Raw genomic sequence first — 21,017 nt, 5'->3', positions numbered from 1 at the left:
AATTTCCACCTGTAAAAATAACTTCATAAATAATGTTGTTTAATTGCATCTCCTTTTCTAAATTACCAATTTATCACTATCTAGGCAAGTTAAAATCCTACCCTCCAGCCCACTCACAGCCCATGCTTGCATGACATCATCTGAAATTAATTTAAATATATTTTCTAGACATGAAAGTAGGTTTGTCAAGAATTCTTTTGTTGAGAGAAGGTCAAGTTTGAAATAGACATCCTTCAGCACAGTATAAAACTTAACTCCCTACAGACAGGCCGAGACCCTCAAAGATTTACAAGTAAAGAATGTGCAAGCAGGGAACCACTGCTTTTGGAAGTTTGTTTTTTCTAAAGCCACGCGTCTCTTTGGGATAGTAGACAAAAGAAATAATGTGATCAGAAATAGTTTCCATGAGCATTAACTAGCATGTCCCAGAAGATGCAAAATAAGAAGGTTTTTGTGCATCTGGTCTTACTGTAAATCTGAGGAGTCGCAATCAGACTCTGGTGACTAAGCTTGCATTCCCATGCTCAGAACAATGTAGAAAAAAAGGTATGTTCCCCCAAAGCATGAATCAAAGTCGCAAAGTGTGAAAAGATGTATCTAGATTTTGGTTAGATTGCTGCAGCCTGATTTTCTACAACTTACTGTCTGGAAAAAGTCATAAGTCTTAGTGAAGTACTCATTTGCAGAGCAATCTGCCCTTTAATTTTCTAATTCCTGGCTTTACCTGATACATCTCTCTTTTTAAAATAAAATACGAATACGCTATTGCATCCTTTACTTAAAGTTGTGCGTGGAAACAGAGCAGTTGATATAATAGGTAAAGAAAGTCCCCGTCCCACCCTTCCTTCAACAATAAAAATTAGTATTACCAAAACAAAAATCAGATATGGTTGCTTTTGTGATCTGCTTGTATTATTCTTCTCTCCATGTTAATATTCCTGATGACTGATGGAATTGGGCATGTTGACTCGTACCACACCTCAGCTGAATTTTATAACAGTCTTTGTGACTGGGGGGGAAGTGGGGGAGAATGAATGAAAACAAGCCTCCCCTTCAGCACATAGTACATTCAAGTGTTTTTTCAGCCAAAACACTCAAATTAGATGTCACCAAAAAGCGACACCCGAAATGTTACAGAACACACAGTTCCAGGGAATTTAATCTTTCATCCATCACAAACACAAGGGAGTCCAAGTTTAATGAAACTATATTCAAAGATACATCAGACTGGTCTACAAACTCCTCTGAGGTAAGCATTCCCCTCTCTAACAGTAAAACAAAAAGTTGTCAATACCATCCTTAGAGCCATTCTGAGTCTATCTCGAGCAGTAGGGAAGCAAAAGAGAAAAAGCTCTCAAGCCACTGCATTCCAAATGTATTTGAATAACTGGCCTTTCTGAGATACCAACTTTAAATAACACTTGACAGGAAGGGGAAGGGAAAACAAACTCAGGATTCAAAAAACAAAATTCTGGAAGAAGAACGAGGAAAGGTGTTTGTACGTCACTCAGTAACTTGGTAGGGTGAGGAACTCCTGGCACATTCCACATTATTAATAGCTTACAAGCTATAGGAACACTGACTATAAAACTACCAGAGAAGAAGGTTCTTTCAGTTACACATATTTCCATTAGCCTTATGCATGAGTAAGAATTATAATCCTAGGAATAATATCGCATGTCCTTGATGAAACCTTTCAATTGCTTTGGGAAAATACACAACTAATTGAAGACAGACTTATTGAGTTATCTGGTAAGACTGGGACTAAGTCCAAGGGTCCTTGATCCCTCTACCACATTAGTAAACTTTTCCCATACAAAAGCATTACAGAATTTCTGTTTCCAATCCAATGCTATCAATAAACATTTGATATTTGGGGCAATCCTTTAGAAAAGTTATCACGCACTAGGTTGCTTCTAATACATATGGTATGGTATCAACTTTTAACTTCTTCTCTGATCTTCTCTATTTTTGTTCTTCCTAAAGCCACGTATTACACTACTAATATTAAAAAAATAATAAATAAATAAATCTGAAGAAAGCAAACTAGCCTCAATGCCCCTGGGGAATCAGCCACCTCTGAAGCTGCCATTTGTGGTAACTATGAGTTTACTTAAGATCAGATTGCAACATTTTAAAATGAACTCACATATTTTCTGAAAGGCACGCTACCAGGTAAAAAAATTATAACTCTGAAAAAAGTCACCAATAAGTCAAACATTTCAAAGGCCTTATTAAATAAAATCTAGCTTCATAGTCATGTAAGCAGCAGAGATCTTTATAATGAATGGGCAGAATACACTACAGCAGATCAGAAATTATAAAACTAAATTAGAAACCCAAATCTCATTTGCTATAAAAACAAATGGTTCTTTGTTCTTGAAAAGGAAGTTGCTAAGATAATGCAACAAAGCACCCTTCTGCAGACAATTTCTAATGCTTAATCTTTTCTGTATTTCTATTAGCTGATTATACATGAATCATACAATTCAGTATTTTGTGAAAAAGTGGGTATCATTAACATCTTATCCCACACTTTATGAAGTTAAATTCCTCAAAACTACCCTTCCCCCATATAGTGGACATATAGGTAAGAACTAAAATTCCATGGCACATTTCAAGAAAAGCTAAGGAATGTATGAACTTCTTTCTCTTAAATGAATACATTCCAAGATTCAAAGTTGTATGCCAGTGATGACCTCACCTGAAATTGATGAGAACAGATATTACTGTGGCTTGCTAAAGCACGGTCCATTACATATACACACAGCATCTCTGCCTGTCATTTGACCTTTATGCCTGCTGTACTGTCTGGGCGAGATGGCATTAGCTATCTTCACACCAGCTCCTACAGTGCTGTTTCACATTTGCAACTAAAACAGTGCTGACAACGCACTGATGTTTCACCTACTGTCGAACGGTGCTGCCTAGCATCAAGGCCTTCTCCGTTCCTTACTCTGTGCCCTCCCCTGCAGTGAACAGAAGTTGGGATGGGACACAACCAGGTAGATGATCCAAACTAGCCAAAGAAATACTCCATGTCATATAATGTCATGCTCAGCAATAAATGGAGAGAGGGGAGTGCTTCCTCTGTTGCTCAAATCAAATAAGCAGTGCGCTCTGACCAGAACAGCTTGGATTTCAGATAAATTACTAATGTAAAAGCTCTCAGCAGCCCAGTCCATAGCAGAGACAAGAGTTAATTTCCTGTAGTGTCAATACAGTTGGTGAAACTGCACAACAGTGCCAGTGCCTAAATTATATCAGCCGTTGCAGCTCTTTTTCCAAAATGTTGGCAATACTGACCATGAAATAAAAACAAACGTTTTTGTGGTGAACATCAAAGTCAACAGAACAAACCTGGGTCCGAGGTTGGGTATTTTGTATAAACAAGCTCCACTTTTTCCTAAACAACACTCTAGCCTTTATGAACTGCTAAAACCTTGAGAATCAACCTTTTCTTCTCCTTTATAGAGCACCTAGAGATTGCCTGTAAGGTAAAGGAGAAAGACATCCTGGTTGACATAATTTTCATTGTTCAAGGTTAGATTTTATTAGTATTTTTTTTCAGGATGAGATTTTCAAATAATCTTCCAAGCCTTACAACTGAAAAAAATTATTCAGAACACAGTCACAAGTGGTTCTTATGCCCTAATTATAGTGCTTTCTCAATTTCTCACCCATCAGAGGACACACATCTCACATATAAGGGGAAGGAGAATGTCTGTGACTGACTGTGATATTGTTAACAAGAGAATTTAATTGAGAAACATTTTTGCATCTCACATTAGGTGTGACTCTTAGTTATGTGATATGTTCATGGGTGACAGGAAAATTATGCCTTACATCTGTAGAGATGTGTAAATGCCTCATTAAGTTTAATAATTATCTGTTAGAAGGGCAGTTCCACAAGAATCTCTCTGCTACTGAAAAATAGAAGGGACACAATGAAACAACATTGCAATTGTTTTATCACTGACCTTGCTGAATTAAACCACCTGTCCAGAAATATTTTTATAAACATATTAATAACGAACATTGTATCATAAAAAATGCATGAATGGGTTACACCACAAAAAGTTTATCAAGTAGCCCATGAAATAAGACACAGACTATATTTTAAGACTTGAGCTCAATTCAACCTGAATTTCTGTGTTAATTCACATATGACAGAGGAAGAAAGCAGAAGGTGGAAGAGAAAGGACATTGCTATGAAACATGACACATAAAAGGAAACCTTTTAAGAACAGCTTTTCAAACAAAAATCTTCAAGCATCATCTTTGACAGACAACAATCAATAGTATATGAGTGATTCCACTATGTCCTGTATAGCTAAAAACAAAACAAAAAAACCCACCACCTTCCTGGATGAGGCAGAAGGCAAATTATCCCAACAAAAAAAAAAAAAAACACCTCTCTAGGAAAGCTTTACTATCCCATTATCCCATTTACATTGACAGCTGAGTTTTACAGCTCAACAAGGATTATACAAATCTGGGAAACCAAAACAGAACATTATCAACTTCTGCTCACAATGAGAAAGTGGTTTGACAAACGAAGCACAACCTTCATACTAGCCAACTACGCATTTTGACACATACCATTAAACAAAAAATTAACCAGTTTATTATATTTAACATATTTACAAAATAGTACAAATTAAAGTACTGTAACCATTATTGCATGACAACAAAACCTCCATACAGGCAAAAGCAGCACATGAAAGAGACACTCCAGAATAGATAGGAAGTCTTTGGTACTCAAAATATAGTTTAAGATGCAGCATTAACTCAATCAATACAGGGCATTAAACACAGACAACGACATGTAGATTTATGCCACAAGTGTCAGTTCAGCTATGGCTTCCATTCTTCTCAAAGGCTGATTATTGGACTCAGCGATTGCTTAAAAGCTTTACAGTGACTTTAGGATGGAAAAACAACTCAAAATTATTCTAAAACCAAGCTGTTGAAAATGACTGATATATTTCTCAACTCTTACTGAATTAAACTGCCTCTTCTCAGAACTACCTGACAGCAAAGCACTAAACACCTCACAGGCCTAGAGCCTATTCCTCTACCCCTTGAGCAGGCAAAACTGTGCAAGAATCAACTTTGTCTACTTAAGGAATATAGGATCGAGCTCACAACGGACAATAAAACTGCATGGCAAAACATGATCAAAGATGGCATACTCTAGTCTACCCTGCTGTACACATAATTTACAAAATGTGTTTTATGCATAATCTACATATTTACAAATGTTCTCAATTGTTCCAACAAGTAATGTACTCAACACAATCACAGTTTACATAATTTTGAGGTAAATCCTTGAAAAGTTAGAGCATCAGCAGAGTTTCATCTGCAAGGCTGAATCTCACAAGTGGAGGATTTCTAATTGGAAGATCCTCTCTTTACCTGGTCACACAGCAGTGCATGCTAGGTGTAGCAGATGGGTAGGATGGTTGCAGAGACAGGGGATTATTATGAATCCTCTGTGCTGTGCATGGCTCTTTCTGATGGCCAGAAGGAGGCCAGAAAGAAGCAAAGAACACTGGGGACAGCCAAAAACAATCTGAAATATGTACTAGCAGATTCTGCTCCATGGACGAACAGTGGATATTATGTTGCTTGCAGAGTGGGAAAACCTGCAGTGTTAAATCACGCAGTGTCTATGCACACTAATTGCAGGATGACTATGTGAAAAGAGGAAAGGAAAAAGCAAAAGAGAGGATGTGGGACAGGTTGAATTAACTTTCTTGATTGGTCAACATTAATTATGTTGCTTGTAGAGTGGGAAAAACTGCAGTGTTAAATCACACAGTGTCTATGCACACTAACTGCAAGATGACTATGTGAAAAGAGAAAAGGGAAAAGCAAAAAAGAGGATGTGGGACAGGTTGAATTAACTTTCTTGATTGGTCAACTTTACTCTAGAAAGAAAATGCAAAGAAAAAGAAAGAGCTTTATTTTCTTAGAAGTTTTCAAGTCAGGTTAGACATTATCTAAATACTTAAAAGTGCACATACAAAGATACCACCCACATTTATTTTAACATATAACTACAGCACTTCTGACCCTCCATAAATATATTTAAAGACTGCCTCACCAATGGGTGGACACCACTTTACAAGGCTTGATGTTTCAAGCTGTCTAACCTAGACATATTTTTCCTTGCAGATGTTCATAACACTGAAACAAGACCACTCACTCGCTGCTGTTTAGTGTCCCAGGGAACAAGAGAGGACTGGGCACCAAGAATTCTGCAAGTTGCCTTTGCATTACCTTATAAGAGCACAAAAGGTGGTAGAAACTCCTCTCTAACTAGGAAAAGACAGTTTAGAGTTGGAAGTGTCAAAGTTCTTCTGAATCAATCAAGAAGTTAAGATAAACAGGTTTTTTTCTTGAGAATTGACATCACCTTGCATTAGTATATTCTCCCACAGAATAGGTCCACAATACTTATTTGATGTTAATGCTGAAAACTTTAAAACTGGCCATGACTCAGTTGCACTTTTATGGTCAGCTGCTTAAATGAAAAAACCTCACACAAAAAGACCTGGGATGACAAAAACGGATCCCACAATTCCACTTTCTGGATGCTTTTTCAAGCCATACCACATCACTACACCTTTTCCAAATGTTGTCTTAAAACAAAATGTTAGAAGATTTAAGCAGGACGTCAAAGCAGTCAGTTAACAAATTATATATGCATGAATGCTAATCATGTTTACTATGTATTTTCTTCAAAATGTGTTTGTGAGTGGAGCTGTAAGGTGATAAGTGGTCTGATGTTTCAAGACAAGTCTACTGACTATACTTTAGGCCCACTGGAATGACTGAACTCTGCTTTCTGAATGCAGTGATAAGGAGGAATAATAAGCCTTCATCTCCTTGTACCATCACAGATGTTAGCTAGAAGAAAAGAGACTTATTAAATATTCAGCCATTGCTAGTATTCATGGTGTAGTACAGGGTGAAATGAAAAGGAGCATAAAGCAATTTTTCCAGAAATCTTCTGGGAAGGTGAAGGTTGGACTTTGTACTGAACCCCAGTGATGGCAAACTGGCAGGTTGTTTCTTGCACAGCTCTGAGCAAGGTAATAATCTGTCAGCACAAACTTCTGTATAAATCCCAACATTAAGACTGGAAGGTTTAGACAGACAAAAATGCTGCTGTTTAAATACTTAACAAGACCAGTAACACTTTGAAGATATTAGATTTTTACAATCCCTGAAACTGCTGGTCAGCAGAGGAAAGATTTTAATTCATTCGTCCTCTTCAACATAAGTTGATGGAAACCAGCCCACCTAAAAAGGGGAAAAGCAGAACAAAATAATACATGAGATGCACAGTTACTTTTTAAATGGCTGAACTAGGCAATACAAGAATGGCTCTGCTCAGTACATATAACATTGAAAAGATTAACTTGACTGACTTGTCACAGTTCGAGTAAGTACCCTAAACAAAGAATAACTTGCAGATACTATAATCTGGAAACTAAACACCTCTCCCCTTCCCTTCCCGCCTGCCCGCCCATGCCCTCCCCCCTCTCCCCACCCCTCCAAAAACACACACACACACACAAAAAAAAAACCCAACCCACAAATAGAAATCCACTTTTGCCCAAATGAGAAGTCTGAGTATTCAGGAAAAAAAAGTCATTCAGGACAAAAAAAAGTCTAGAAATACCAAAACCAGAAGTAGTTTTATAAAAGGCGGGATGCTGCTGCTATTTTTTTTAAATACGCCATTAAATATTTAACAGGCTTTCATGAGGTTCAGGGAATCCTCTTACAAAGGAAAGCGTGCCTGATTTGTTGCATTACATGGAGCTAAATTCCACTGCCACCAACAGGAGTTTTAAATATGTCAGAACCAGAAGGCAGAGTCCGGTGTTTCACATTTCGTAAGTTATAATGTTATCTCCATTCTGAATAATGATGTGCCTAAGATTATATAAGGCACACAGGGAAGCAACGTAATGTATTTCTTATTGTCTTATCTATTTGTTTCAGGTTTTTCACTCAGACTTCTTCATACCTAAGTCAATTGAGCACTCATGAAAGACCTCAAAACCAAACCTAGAGCATGATTGGAAGGAGTAACTGCATAAATTTTGTTTTAGACTACCTTGCCAAAATATCTCCAGAGATGAGCTTATGATCTCAAGTCCAGGCTATGAAAGCCATCAGAAAGAATGCTAACACAGTTAACAGGACATCCTTTAGGATATTTTGCATTAGAATGAGACGTTCAGTTTTCTTACATGTAAAATGTATATAGGATGACCACTATTTCTTCTTGCCTAATTGATAGTTTCACTTCAAGAGCACAACCAGGCTCACGTACATTTAAAAAAAAAAAAAATTAAAAAAATGTTCTCCAAATTGCACAAAGCAGTAAATCTGGACATCTACTTCAACTGGGCCTGCAACTCTCATTTCCAGCTTCCAGCAGATTTCCTTTCTTCCACTTTGCATTCCTTGGCCCTGCATCTCAGCCCATGAAAACATGGAAACAGCAGCTCAAATACTTCTGACTGATCTGCATTAAAGAGCAATATACTAAGTTTGAAACAATATAGACTTTATAGGTCAAAACTGAAACTTCACTTCAATGCAAGTCTCAGAGTGCAGTGTAAAGTGACTTTGTAAAAATCCCTGCTGAATATGCCACTTCATATGAGACACATGTTTAGAAACCAAAGAAGAAGCTTTCTATAAGGTTGCTAATGCCATTGCATTGTAGTCTGGCAGAAAGGTGTGGAAATCATTCTTTGTTAAACTGCTGAACAGATTTCCACAGCACCAGTAACCTGAGGTTTTCATCACAAATATTTGTGCACACCACATTTCAAAGAAGTTCATCTGTAGCTGCACTATTAACCCTGGTTACTTTCCAACCTTATAATCTCACCCAAATATTCAGCCTTGTAGGTCACGTTAAATAACCAATTAATTTAGATGCTGGGAAAGCTGCCTGGCAAGTGTTCTGCCCGGCTCCTATGAAACACAGATGAGAACACATTGTATGTTGTGAATTTAAATATACAAAGAAAGTTTATGATGTAGGAACACATATTTTTTTTACAAAATCACTGTCAGTGAAGGCAGAAATGAGACAAAGAAAAAAAAAAAAACAAAACCACCTTACCCTTCCATTTACTTCACCTCTCCACCAGCCATTTGCACTCATCTTTGTATAAATTTTTACAACATCCCCTTTCAATAAGGACAGTTCTCTCATGTCTCTTGCACAGAAGTCATACCTGGCTATGGCAATGCCTATCACCTTCGGGCTTAGCACTGAAATGAAACAGACATTGATAGTCTTAGCATTTGTTAATTGAAGGCTACTCAAGTAATGTAAATAGCAGTACTGTAAAATATAAAAAAAAAATATTTCACAACATACACTGGCATTAATTTTATATAAACGTGAAAGCATCTACACCACAGAGATCAAGAAGGTTTAAACATAGGTGAATGGCATAAAAGTTGAAGGGATTTTATGTGATTTTTTTTTAATAGTCATTTTTATTTAGAAAAGAGTCAAAACTAGATGAACCGTAAATAAAATATCCCCCATCCCAAAATTTCTACATACATTTAAAATGATTATATTTTTATGCTTCATAATAAAACTTGCTGCCCGTTAACGTGCATCAACATATTTTACAGGTCACTAGTTTCTTTCCAAAAGAATTATTAGCATTTACAGTCGATTTAACTTTAAACCTCTAATGAAGCAAAACAAACAGAATAAGGTGCTGTTCTTTCAAAAACAACTCCCAAGTTAAACATTAATGCACTTAAAATTGGAAACTAACATCATCATGAGCAAAATAGTAGAAGTTCCCACAGAAAATTTGTATGGATCATTTGTTACAAATTGCATGAACATTGGCTGATGTAAATCTACTCTTTTCAGGAGATTATTCTGTAAATCACCCATGAATTTGTTCTACAAAACTTTTCATGAAGAAAAAAAACCTTACAGATTTTTTCCCAAGTTTCAGTGAAATTAATACTCTAAAAGCTACATCAACGTAAATGCCAATGCAAAGCTCAGACGTTCTAAGCAATAAAAAGTTGTGAAATATTTTTAAAAACCAAATGTGAAAAAAGCCTCATTTCAAAAACCAATCCCATTCTACCAAATAATTTTATAGGAAATTATGTTTTCAAGCCTGATGTAGAATATATAAACTTGAAAAAAGGAATTCTCAACTCCTCTAACGACAGGTGGGCATAGCACCTAAGAGATAAAGGCCTTTGACTTGAGCAGTTTAGAAAAGACATCTACTACTCTATTGCACTTTGTAGTTGGATTGCTAATCCAATCTGGCTAAAGCATTCGTATTTTTTTTCCATCAGTACCATTGTTTTCCTATTTAAGTCAGTCCAGACAGGAGTTTACAAGCAGAAGCAAGCTTCCTACTGAAAAGCTTTCAGAAGATTTCATCATATGAGCATGACGGATGACTTGACAGAACGTACATATAATAATCCTTTTTCTCAGAACCCTTTCCAATTTCTTAGAAATTCCCTATCATCTTTAGGAAATACCATTAAGGTTCTAGTTTTGCAATGCAATTGCTTCAACAATGTAACACGAAAAGTTCATAGCTAGTTGCCTTTACATTAAATCAGGAACACAAAATATGGCAAATGGGCTAGAAAATCTTGACAGTTTCAGTTGTGCTTGTATTTAAGATTTCTCCTGACCTCACTGGGGACATTTATAGAAATGGAGGCTTTTGCATAATAGTATAAAATATATGAAAATCATAGTCAAATATTTTTATCTTACAGTGGCAATTCAAAAAAGTTACTTTAAAATAACAATAAATACTATGTTTAAAATATTATTAGATGTATCACAAAAATTCAATGCCTAAAAATCTATTTTGGCAACAGATTATGCCCTCTTTTATATCATGCCATTGAAGCTTAGTCCAACCTTTCACACTGGTTATGTATAGTTGCTTATCAGATACTTGATACAAGACATACAAGATGCCATATAAAAGAGAACCAGCATCTCAATTTATTGCTTATATTTACTATATAAAGATGTTGTAGTTCAGACATACTTTTTTCCCCCTCTAAGCAAGTCAGATGTAGATGCTACTTGTTTAGATCCTGACGTGAAATGTCCTATACCTTATCAGCATTGCAGTAATCAATTTTACAGGGAGAGAAAATTCATGGACAGCAATTGTTTTGGAGAAAGAAAAAAACAAGAAGAGCAGTTATTGATTGTAAGGTCAGTAACCATTTATAGGTGTGCAGCAATATCACTGGCAGATTTGGGGAAGCATCACAGGATGGAAGGAGCAATTCTGGGGAGCATGGTATCATTTCAGATTCTAGAAAGGAGACAAAGGGGCAAGGAAGAAGATTACATGAGGCAAATATGAATAAATTTGGGAAAACATGAAAGAAAAGAACTAAGGAGGGAAGAAATGCATGGAAAAATAATGAGGGAAAATGCTGAGGAAAATTAGGATAGAGAGGGGGGCACATCTGGGAAAAAAGAGGACTTTAACTCTTTTTCAAGTTGTAAAGCCAGAGAGGAAAAGGAGAAAGCAGCAAGAGAAATCAAAACCATGTATATCAAAAGTCTTGAGGCACAACATGGCAGAATTAAGATTAATTTAGAATCCAACACCCATATTTCCAAATAAGAGTGATGCTCATTCTAGGAAATATATAAAAGGAAGCCAGATGAGTGGGGGAATACAGGAAAACGACAGTGCTTAATTTTGGAGGAAACATTAACCATATCTCTATGGTGACATAGTTATAAAACCAACTTGAACAGAGACTATCATCCCTGAATTCCCAATCAAAGCTCTCCCAGGATAAACAAAACTTGAAAGAAGACAGTCAGCATGTGGAAAGGACATCTGCACAGATGGGAGAGAGAAGAAACACTGGGTGAAGGAAAGAAAGAGGATAGCTACAGGGAGAATGAGGAGAGAATGGGATTAACAGAGGTTGACGGAAAGGAACTGCCCAACAGGAGAATGAGAAATTAAAGAGGGGGGAAAATGAAAGAAGCTGTTGAGAAATCAGTAATAAATAGAACTTGTTTATTAGGAGGGAGATACTCAGAGGATTAACAGGAAATAGTGAGAGATCTGAGGGAGGTGAATAAAAGGTAAGTGTGTGAATGAGAAAAATATACCTTTGCTTAACCTAGCCTTTCCTTCTGCAAACAGGAGGCTAAGAAGAGACAGGGAATTAGTCAGCTTTGATTTACACTAAAGTACGCTGGAAAAGTTGCTCGTTGACAGTGAGATAGATGTGCTGCAAATGAATTTTAATACTAGTTTAGACCACTGATGAAGGAAACTGGGATGCAAACAAAAGAGGCTCCATGTGATCACAGCAAGCTGGTCTAGCTCACATTTCTGCCTGAGCCTAAAGGCCAACTCATTATTATAAAAGCTGTGAGTAGCTGTTTACACTCTCCTTGTGGTATGGCCTCCTCATCATTCTGCAGCCATATCCCCTAAGGGTTGCTCTTGTGTATTAGTTTCCACGCTCCTTGAAGCAATGCACATTTACTTGCACTGCTTAACCAAACCTCACTTCTATTACACAAGCACGGGCAGCACCTCCGGTAGCGCTCTGTAGCCAACCCTTCTCCTCTGTTACCAACTTCCACATCAGCACAACTAAGCCAGCTCTGAAGATCCTTTTGAAAAAAATATTTGTAATATCATGAAATAAGTATTTGTGCATTTAAGTGATTTTTTTGGCTATTTTAAAAAAGATGGCTTTACTAAGATCATATGAAGTAATGTAGCCTACCTATCAGGATAAGAAATCCCATTCCAACAGATAAATAAACTTAAATTAAGAATCACTAATCAACATTTTCCTTTATTTTTGTACTATATATAGTATAAATAAATACACAGCATACTGCGATATGCAGGACACTGAATCCTTACCTATTGTTACAGTAACTTAAGAATTTTCTAGTAAAGCAGTTTTTCACAGGAAAAAAGGAGTGTAATTATAAATGTGTTGAAATCACATACGGGAATATATGGGAATGTGTGACAGGCTTAAAGTAATGCCGAGTCTTGATTGCTCTTCTATCACTGTAGGCAACTTCACAGTTTCATTTTCATGGAACAGATACAAGTTTCATTAAGAACAGACTTTATAATCAAGTACTGTGCAGTTGAATGAAAAGCAGCATCTTCTATCCTTGCCCAAAAAAATAGAAGCTCACAGTATTTACGGACAATAAAGGGCCAAAACTTAACTCCTTTGCATTCTCTGATTCACATGAGATGAGTGCTTCAGACATTCCAGCTGAATGTCACAACCACAGGGTGAACAACTATACCAGAATGGCTTTCTATTCAGCTCTTCTACAGATGTGTCCCCTTACATAAATGTCAGTTTGAAGAGTGCCTTAAAGCTTGGATTCTCTACTCTCTGGTTACTGGAAGTAAAGGTATCTGCCCGCCAAAAAATCTGTATGTAAATTGAGACAAATGGAAGAAACACCCCAAAACAGTGAACCACCAAGGAGCAAAGCATTCAAGAGCAGTATAGGATATTGAGATCGAAATCCCTGGCCTCAATCATGTGAGGGCTCATCAGAGACACTCAGCACAAGTAAGCACACTAACCATTCTACTACTGAGCTGCCACCTACATCCTCTTCCCTTCTACAAACTATAGAAAGCCTTAAGAATCCATCTTGGAGCACTAAGCAATCTGGACAACTTCTGTGGGACAACTGTAAAACACACTGCCTACTCAGATCTCCTAGTCATTTCTTGATTATGACTGCACTCGCATTCACGCGTGCCAGGCACCTCCCCCTCCCTGGTGCAAAAGGCAGCCTCAGTCCCGATCTGCACAACCGAGGCCAAGTCCTCCACCCTTTGTACACGGAGGTGTGTCAGTGTAACATGAGTTACACGGCATTCTCAACAGTAGTAGCTCCTTCCATATGCTCCTCAAAGGCATTTACCTTCCTACAAGCCAAATTCTTCTGGAATTGTCCAGTGGTGCAGTTCACCTCTTTGAAGACTAGGTCTTCAGAGACCAGAGCAAGTCACAGCCATACTGAAGCACTAACTGAGACTACCACTGCTACTGTAAGCATTTTTATGCAGTCTCTTAGTTTAAAATGTTTGCATCTATTAAAGCCAGACATGGTTAAATGAGAATAAAGAAAACAATATTTAGAGAACAGATGGGTAAAATTAATTAACAATGTTAATGCAGAATTTAAAGAAAGCATTTTCTACAAAAGTACTGTATTCTAAGACACTGCTGCAGTGTGGTTTGCTGCAGGGATGGGACGAATATATTGTTTATCTACAAGCAATGAAATTTTCGGGATTGTGCATTTGAACAAATACATTAAAATATATATAGCTCATAGACATCAACTGCATAGCAAATTAACAGTCAAGTGATCATTGATTAAATCTGCTGCAACTATTGAGCCTTGCAACACCTGTTCAAACTGCTTATTGTAATATACACTTTTTCAAAAGATTAAGAGTTTGATTTCTGTTACACTCCAAGAATAAGATGTAATAATTCAGTTTTTGGAGTCCAAGAAGAACTGAAGTATTAGATTCGTCCCTTCCCTTGCTTGCTGCACACAGAAACAACAGAAGCAAATTTAGAAGAAATATAAAAGCAGTAAAGCAGTACCTGACCAGAAAGGAGTGGAGGAAGGGGGAACAAAGCTGTAGTCTGGAGGAGTTACAAAAGAAAACCCACAGAACAAAGAAGGGGCTTAGAGAAAGAAAGAGAAAAAGAGAAAAGCAAAAGAACATTGAAATACTGGCACAAGATTTAAATAATCGTTTTTTAACTATATAATTCATTGATAATAAGGAAACTAAAGTTCCCTACTAAGGATGTCTGGAAGGAAATTGACTATAATAACTAGAAAATTTGGATCTATGACTTAATTTTTAACAATTGCATTTTTCAAAGAGTAAAGTAGAAAGATGACACCCATTCAGGGTTTCAGAGAAGCAAATTAAAACTGCAGACTCTTGCAAATATTTTCAGATTTAACAGAAATTTTTCTTCTTTAATTTTGTATGCCCCACTTCTTAACAGTACAAAAGCAGGAACTCACGCATGCATAAGACAACTTCTTGAGCCCAGGAAGACTAGTCACACACTCTTAATTAGGAATATAGTCTAAGTACCAATTGAACTGGGAACTCATAATATGCATGGGAAAAAGAATGCATTTTGCCCTGATAAGTCATTAATATCAATAGGAATTCCACAGGTAAACTGTATTGCGCATTTTTGCAGTCTTCCCCAATTGAGAGAAAACCCTTGATATCAAGCAAAAACAAGTTTGGCCTAGGCAGAACCAGCATATCATCCTAGTCCCTCTACCAGTTTCCTCAGGTTAAAGATAAGAGGTACACTTGTTCTACTGCCAGCAAACCTAAGGTTGACATTTTTCAATACAAAATTAGATTAAAAGAACTAAAATTGCTTCAAATTGAACTACAGTTTGTTGGCATGTTCTCACATTTTGTCCTTGTTTTGAAGAGGCAATGAATATATATATAGCATGCAAAGTCTAATAAAGTTGGGATCTCTGCTCCCAGCTGTGATTTGGAAAGGGAAGTCTATCTTCAACTGCATAAATGATAATGTAGCCTTTAAATTATACCTAATAATATCTATAATTACTGACCAAGAGTGTTCCTTCAAAATGTAGCAGGGTTATATTCACCACATACAGCTGCTTCCCTGAATTTATCCTTGTGACTACACATAAAATCAGTTTGCTTCAAAATTGCTAGTTGCAGGAATGATGACTACAACTATTTTAGGCTAGGAATTAACAAAGAATCCATGGTGGAGGTAATGATGCAGTTTTGTGCATCTTACCTGGATGAGAATAGATACATTTGTGACAATGAAAATACTAGCATAAATAAAATAAACAGGACCAATACTTTATTTTACTATTCATAAGCTACAGATTATTTATTTAAAAAAAAAAAAAAAAAAAAAAAAAAAAAAAAAAAAACACCACAACACAGACTAACAGCAGTTTAGGTTAGTATCTCAAAGTAATACAAAAGAAACATACTCCAGTGTCTCCTGCACACTATAAACTCCCTTCTGAACTTTCACAGTGATGATCCTTTCTCTGCCTCTAATATTACATAGATTGTCTGAGAATGCATGAGGTTAACTGGGGAACACCTTTATAGTGGAACGAGGAACCCCCGGCGACAGCTCTGTGTGGAAATACGTTCCATGAACTGAAAGGGCAATTGGGCTGAACTTGTGTGCCCATTCTTAGAGACAAATAACTGCCTTTATTTCTACACAAGTACAATGATAGTGTGCAAAAGCAGCATGCAGGAGTAAAGACTGGTTAGGTGCTATATAGGGGGTGGCTGGTCCTTTCCTGTCTGTGTATTGTCTTAATTTTTTGAGAATTTTCCTGTCCAGTATAACTGGAGGTTTGGTCTTACGTGTGAAATACTGGACAAATAAACTTATGTGGGCAAAGAAACCCCACTAGATAACTAGTCTATTTTTAAATGTCATTGATGAGGGTTTTAGCGTTCGCTTTTAAGGAGAAAGGCTGGGTCCTTTTGTTTCCTTAAGGGCTGTAGTGACACTTGGTTTATTTTACTTTATGAACAGATACTTTTATGCAGTTAATGCATTAAGTAGTAGAATGACATAACTAGTTAATGTACCTACTCCTGATCTACAGGTGATGACAGTCACTCAAATAGTATTTGAGTAACCTTGCAATTAAGGTTACTTTAAAATCTAGATTTCTAAAAGATTCAGATTTCTCAACATGATTGTGCCGGAATAAAGTGCCAAAAACCATTCTGTAGAAGAACGTCAACTTTTCTTGAATTTTTGCCTTTATTTCATTAATTCGTCAATCACCCCACTATTCTAACGTAAGACTTGGAATTTTTCTGTGTAGCAAACCAAAATTTGATCATGCTATGTCTAGAAAAGCCTAGGACTGAAAAATTAATAAGAAAGAATGTACCATTTCCCCAGAAATCTTCCTAATTAAATTGAATTTCTATATTGAGAAAAATAAAAAGTCTGACAGCTTTTACAACTACATTAAAGTGTATGATAAATATCAGAACAGACTGGGTGACTTCTGCAAGACCATGAGACTAAAAAGCAAATTTCTAATTAAAGTGGGAAGCCAAATTAACTATCTCCATAAAATGAAGATTTTCCTTCTAAAAATCTAGTAGCTGCTGAAGGGAGAATCAAATTCCCTGAAAATTTAAGAAGTTACAATTGATTTATTATGATTCATATCAGAAATTGCAAGTAAGCTGAAATGCCACTTGGTTTTCTCTCCTTCAATGGGTAAATGAAAACATGACAATTACAAATAATGATTATAATTTTTTCTCACATTGTTCTAGAAAGCGAAGTTAATTTGGTATTGCCATTCAGTTTCACAGCAGCTCAAAGACTTTGGCAGCAGAAGATGATACAATTCTGTCAAAGTCTACAGTGGTTCAACTCATGTTTTTCAGAAATACTTTTCCTAGTTATTCTGGCAATTGTATATACTAAAGACCAGCCATTTTGAGTAAGAAGCTGATGTCTTTCAAAAAAACGGCCTCATTTAAAAATCCAGATACAGTCATGTGAATAGTATAGCGCAAAATACTGAGCTGAAATCCCAAACCTCCTTAAAATCAGCTTCAAAGTGCCATAGTCCTTTGCATTCACCAGCTTCAGCCCTACATTTGTTATAATACGGTGAATGTGACACCAAGTAGTTGCACAACTGGAGAGGGGAAGGAAAGTGCCCTTCTCTCTTCAGCTGTCTTGTCTGGCTTCATTTCAACAACTCTTTTTCTTGCACTCAGATTAAGAGTGGCTGTGAAGTAAACTCACTGTCCAACCACTGCCCCATGACTTATTTGCTTCCTCTACTAAACAAAACCGCAGCCTAAAGTTTACCAGCTTCTTTCCAAATTTAGCCCAGCAGTGTTCACACAGCCTAGATATATAGCTACTCTAACACCAACTTGGTAAGAATGAACAGCACAGCTTTAAAACTGAGCAGCACAACTCACAGATGGGCTGTTAATCATGGAAATTTTGCTTTCAAAGGAAAAAAAAAACACAACAAAACACACACATTCATGGGGACATGCTAACGCTTTAAAAGAAACTGTCAAATACATTAAGTGAAAGTGCTATCCAGAGTCGATCTAAGTAGGCTAGCAGAACTGTGGAAATCTTTCAGATTTTATTATGAAGAGTTTGAGAACTGAGAGGTTTTTTTGATCAGTTTGGTATAAGACAAAACCTGCCAGTTCCCACCTGCACAGTTTGTAACACTAAAGGTCTAGTATTTACTGTAGCCAAGATGCACTTTTTTATCCCCTTGGTTCAAATAAGAGCATCCCGCACTCGTTCCTCTTGCTCTTCCATGCACTGCCTTAAAACACCTTGCTAAAGGAGGTGCTTTCTTTTGTCCATGGATTGAAGGTACTGAGGATGTACCATACGTCTTCTATCTTGTAAAGAATGAAACCATAAAGCTAATGTTCTTGCAGACTGGTAAGTTGGTGGACAGTATAGATACATTCTAACTGGCCTAAGACGGTAAAGAAAAACTGGTTCTGCTCACAGTCAATAATAACCAAAACAAATGCAAAGTAAATTAAGCAGGGTGTATCTTCTCAACAATTAAAGCCTCAGTGCTGTGAGGAGGCAAGGGATGAGGAAAGCAGAAGAGATGACAAGAGAGAACCCAAGGAAGATTGCCAGCTACACAAAGGAGAAAGGATGGAACAGATAAATTGATCAAGAACAGGGATGTACTGAGATACAGCATAGCAGGGAGACAACTGGCAGGAGTCCTGGGAAGCAGTCAAAGAAAACAGAAATGCAAGGAATAAAGAGGAATTTGGAGATAGAGACAGAGCACATGAAATGCACAGACACACACTGGTTTCTTAAAATCATCTGTCCTAAAGTATCTTCACTTTAATTAGGAGAGGAAAAAAGTCTCCAAAGTTAAAGAAATGTTATGGAGCAGAGGCAAGCAAATAGACAAAAGCTCACAAACACAGCAAATGAAAGTAATACAGCCAGCTTCATCACAAAGACTACACTGCACTCTGTGGCCCTTCACAGCAGTCTTCACACTGTTAAAATCTCCATTAAGTTTTGTTTCCCTCTTATTATCTGTTGCAATAGAAAGATACAGCCATTGTCTGCAGAACTGCAAATCTAATATTTGCTCTTTGAAAGAAACATTATATAGTTTCCAGAGGCCAGCCATGTGATTGTTTTTATCATTAATATTGAACTTGTACGTGTGCTAAAAATCACGCTAACTTCCACTTAAATTGTAATAAGTTAAATAAAGAATATCACATGCATTGTAAATCTCAGTTTATTTCTAAACTTCAAAACTTTTTAACTGGTATTTATATTGTACAGTAGTTCATTAACTTTCAGAAGCTTAGAGGCGGGTAATAAAAATTTAAGGTTAAAAGGCAGGCATAAAAATAATGATGATACAGTAAATCTAATGTGTTTTTTTGAGAAATATACGTGGTGTTACTGAAATGCTACTTCATATGGCCACACTACAAGACTGATTTATTTAAATCCCCTTTTAAGGATTAGAAATTGTCACAGATATTATTAACACTTGTAGCTGCGTGTATGCAAATGTCTGAAAAAACTCAGCAGGATGCAGTTTAATCTCTCACGAGCACGCCTAATAGATTTTTGAGTATCATGGAGATTTTAAGTTTGGCAGCAAGACAAACTTGCTAGACATGTTTATAAACCTCCTGGCAGATCTGAATCTGCTTAGCTTCAAAAAATCCTAGCTAAAAGTATTACCATATTAATTGGTTACATGTCAAAAATGGAAAATGAAGATGTTCAAAGTACCTTGTCCTTTTAGTATTTACATGACAGAAAATAATATACAGTAATTTAAAATACTCACAGTTGCCACCTGTTCTGCTACTCCTTTGTCCCACTGAATTTTCAGATTCTTTGTATGGAAATTGAAGAGTAGTATCCAAACTTCGAAAGCCTTCTTTGAGAGAGTGGTGCCTATAATATTCCACGAGTTCCTTTCAGAAAGGAAAAATATTATGTCATTGGAAATTGAAACCACATCCTTTTCAACATTCTATTGTACAGTCAATGACAGTTTTATCCTACAAGTAATCTTATTTTATAATACAACAACCCACAGTACATGTTTATTTTAAAAAAAATCAAGTATCCTAAATATGAACTGCTTTTACAGTGCCACTTAACTGGGGGTTTTAGGTTTGCTGGTTATCCATTTTTTTTAAATAAAGCCTTATTGTCAGAGTCAACACTTAACTGCCTCTTAGAGCCAGGCGGAGCGTGTATTTGTCTGAAGTTAGGCAGAAAGCAAGGTCACTTGCTTGTTATATATATAACAGTAACTGTCTTTGTTTTCTCCAATTTCTTTTGCAATGATAAGTTATGTTTATCCATTAATGTATCTGTAAGTACACAGATCCAAAATAAAGCATAAGGCTTGCATATAAGTCAGCACAATGTAACGAGCAGATACACAGACCATGTAAAACTTTCAAGTCTGCCATTAAAATTTGTGGGTGGGTGGAGTTGTTGGTTTTTTGGTTTGGGGTTTGGTTGGGCTTTTTTTTTCAGGTAGTGCAAACTGACTAAAATCCAGCATTTCACATTTTCTTTACGCCCTATCTAAAAATTTGTCTCTGCTTGTGTATGTATATGTGTGCATATATATATAAACATACATATGCACACACAAGTTTTCTATATAAGCACACACATATATATGAAAATATTTTAAAAAAACTACCTGAAATAGTTTATGTAACAAGGAGATAAGTAACTTTCGTTTCTACTAAAGAAGGTAGCACCCATCAAAACTGACAACATGTTACATCATGTTGTGATCTTCAGTCCCTGCCACTGTCTTACTTCTGAAT

At 36.6% G+C, this 21,017-nt stretch overlaps 1 protein-coding gene across 2 annotated transcripts in view; it reads right to left on the bottom strand.

The window, feature by feature from the left end:
• Positions 1-4,604: 4,604 nt before the first annotated feature.
• The window catches only part of VAV3 (vav guanine nucleotide exchange factor 3), a 171,373-nt gene continuing 154,960 nt past the window's right edge, over positions 4,605-21,017 (bottom strand). For both annotated transcript variants that reach the window (XM_055815071.1, XM_055815072.1), the window contains exons 25-27: positions 20,012-20,141; positions 9,158-9,309; positions 4,605-7,311 (exon numbers count right to left, since the gene is read on the bottom strand). In XM_055815071.1, the coding sequence (XP_055671046.1) occupies positions 7,270-7,311; positions 9,158-9,309; positions 20,012-20,141 (324 nt within the window). In that variant the 3' untranslated portion in view covers positions 4,605-7,269. The remainder of the gene's footprint in view (positions 7,312-9,157; positions 9,310-20,011; positions 20,142-21,017) is intronic.

This window comes from Falco peregrinus, chromosome 10 (genome assembly GCF_023634155.1).
Source record: "Falco peregrinus isolate bFalPer1 chromosome 10, bFalPer1.pri, whole genome shotgun sequence".
In the NCBI taxonomy this organism is placed as follows: Eukaryota; Metazoa; Chordata; class Aves; order Falconiformes; family Falconidae; genus Falco; species Falco peregrinus.
The sequence above is the reverse complement of the archived record's forward strand: the minus strand, read 5'-3'. Positions and strand labels throughout refer to the sequence as shown.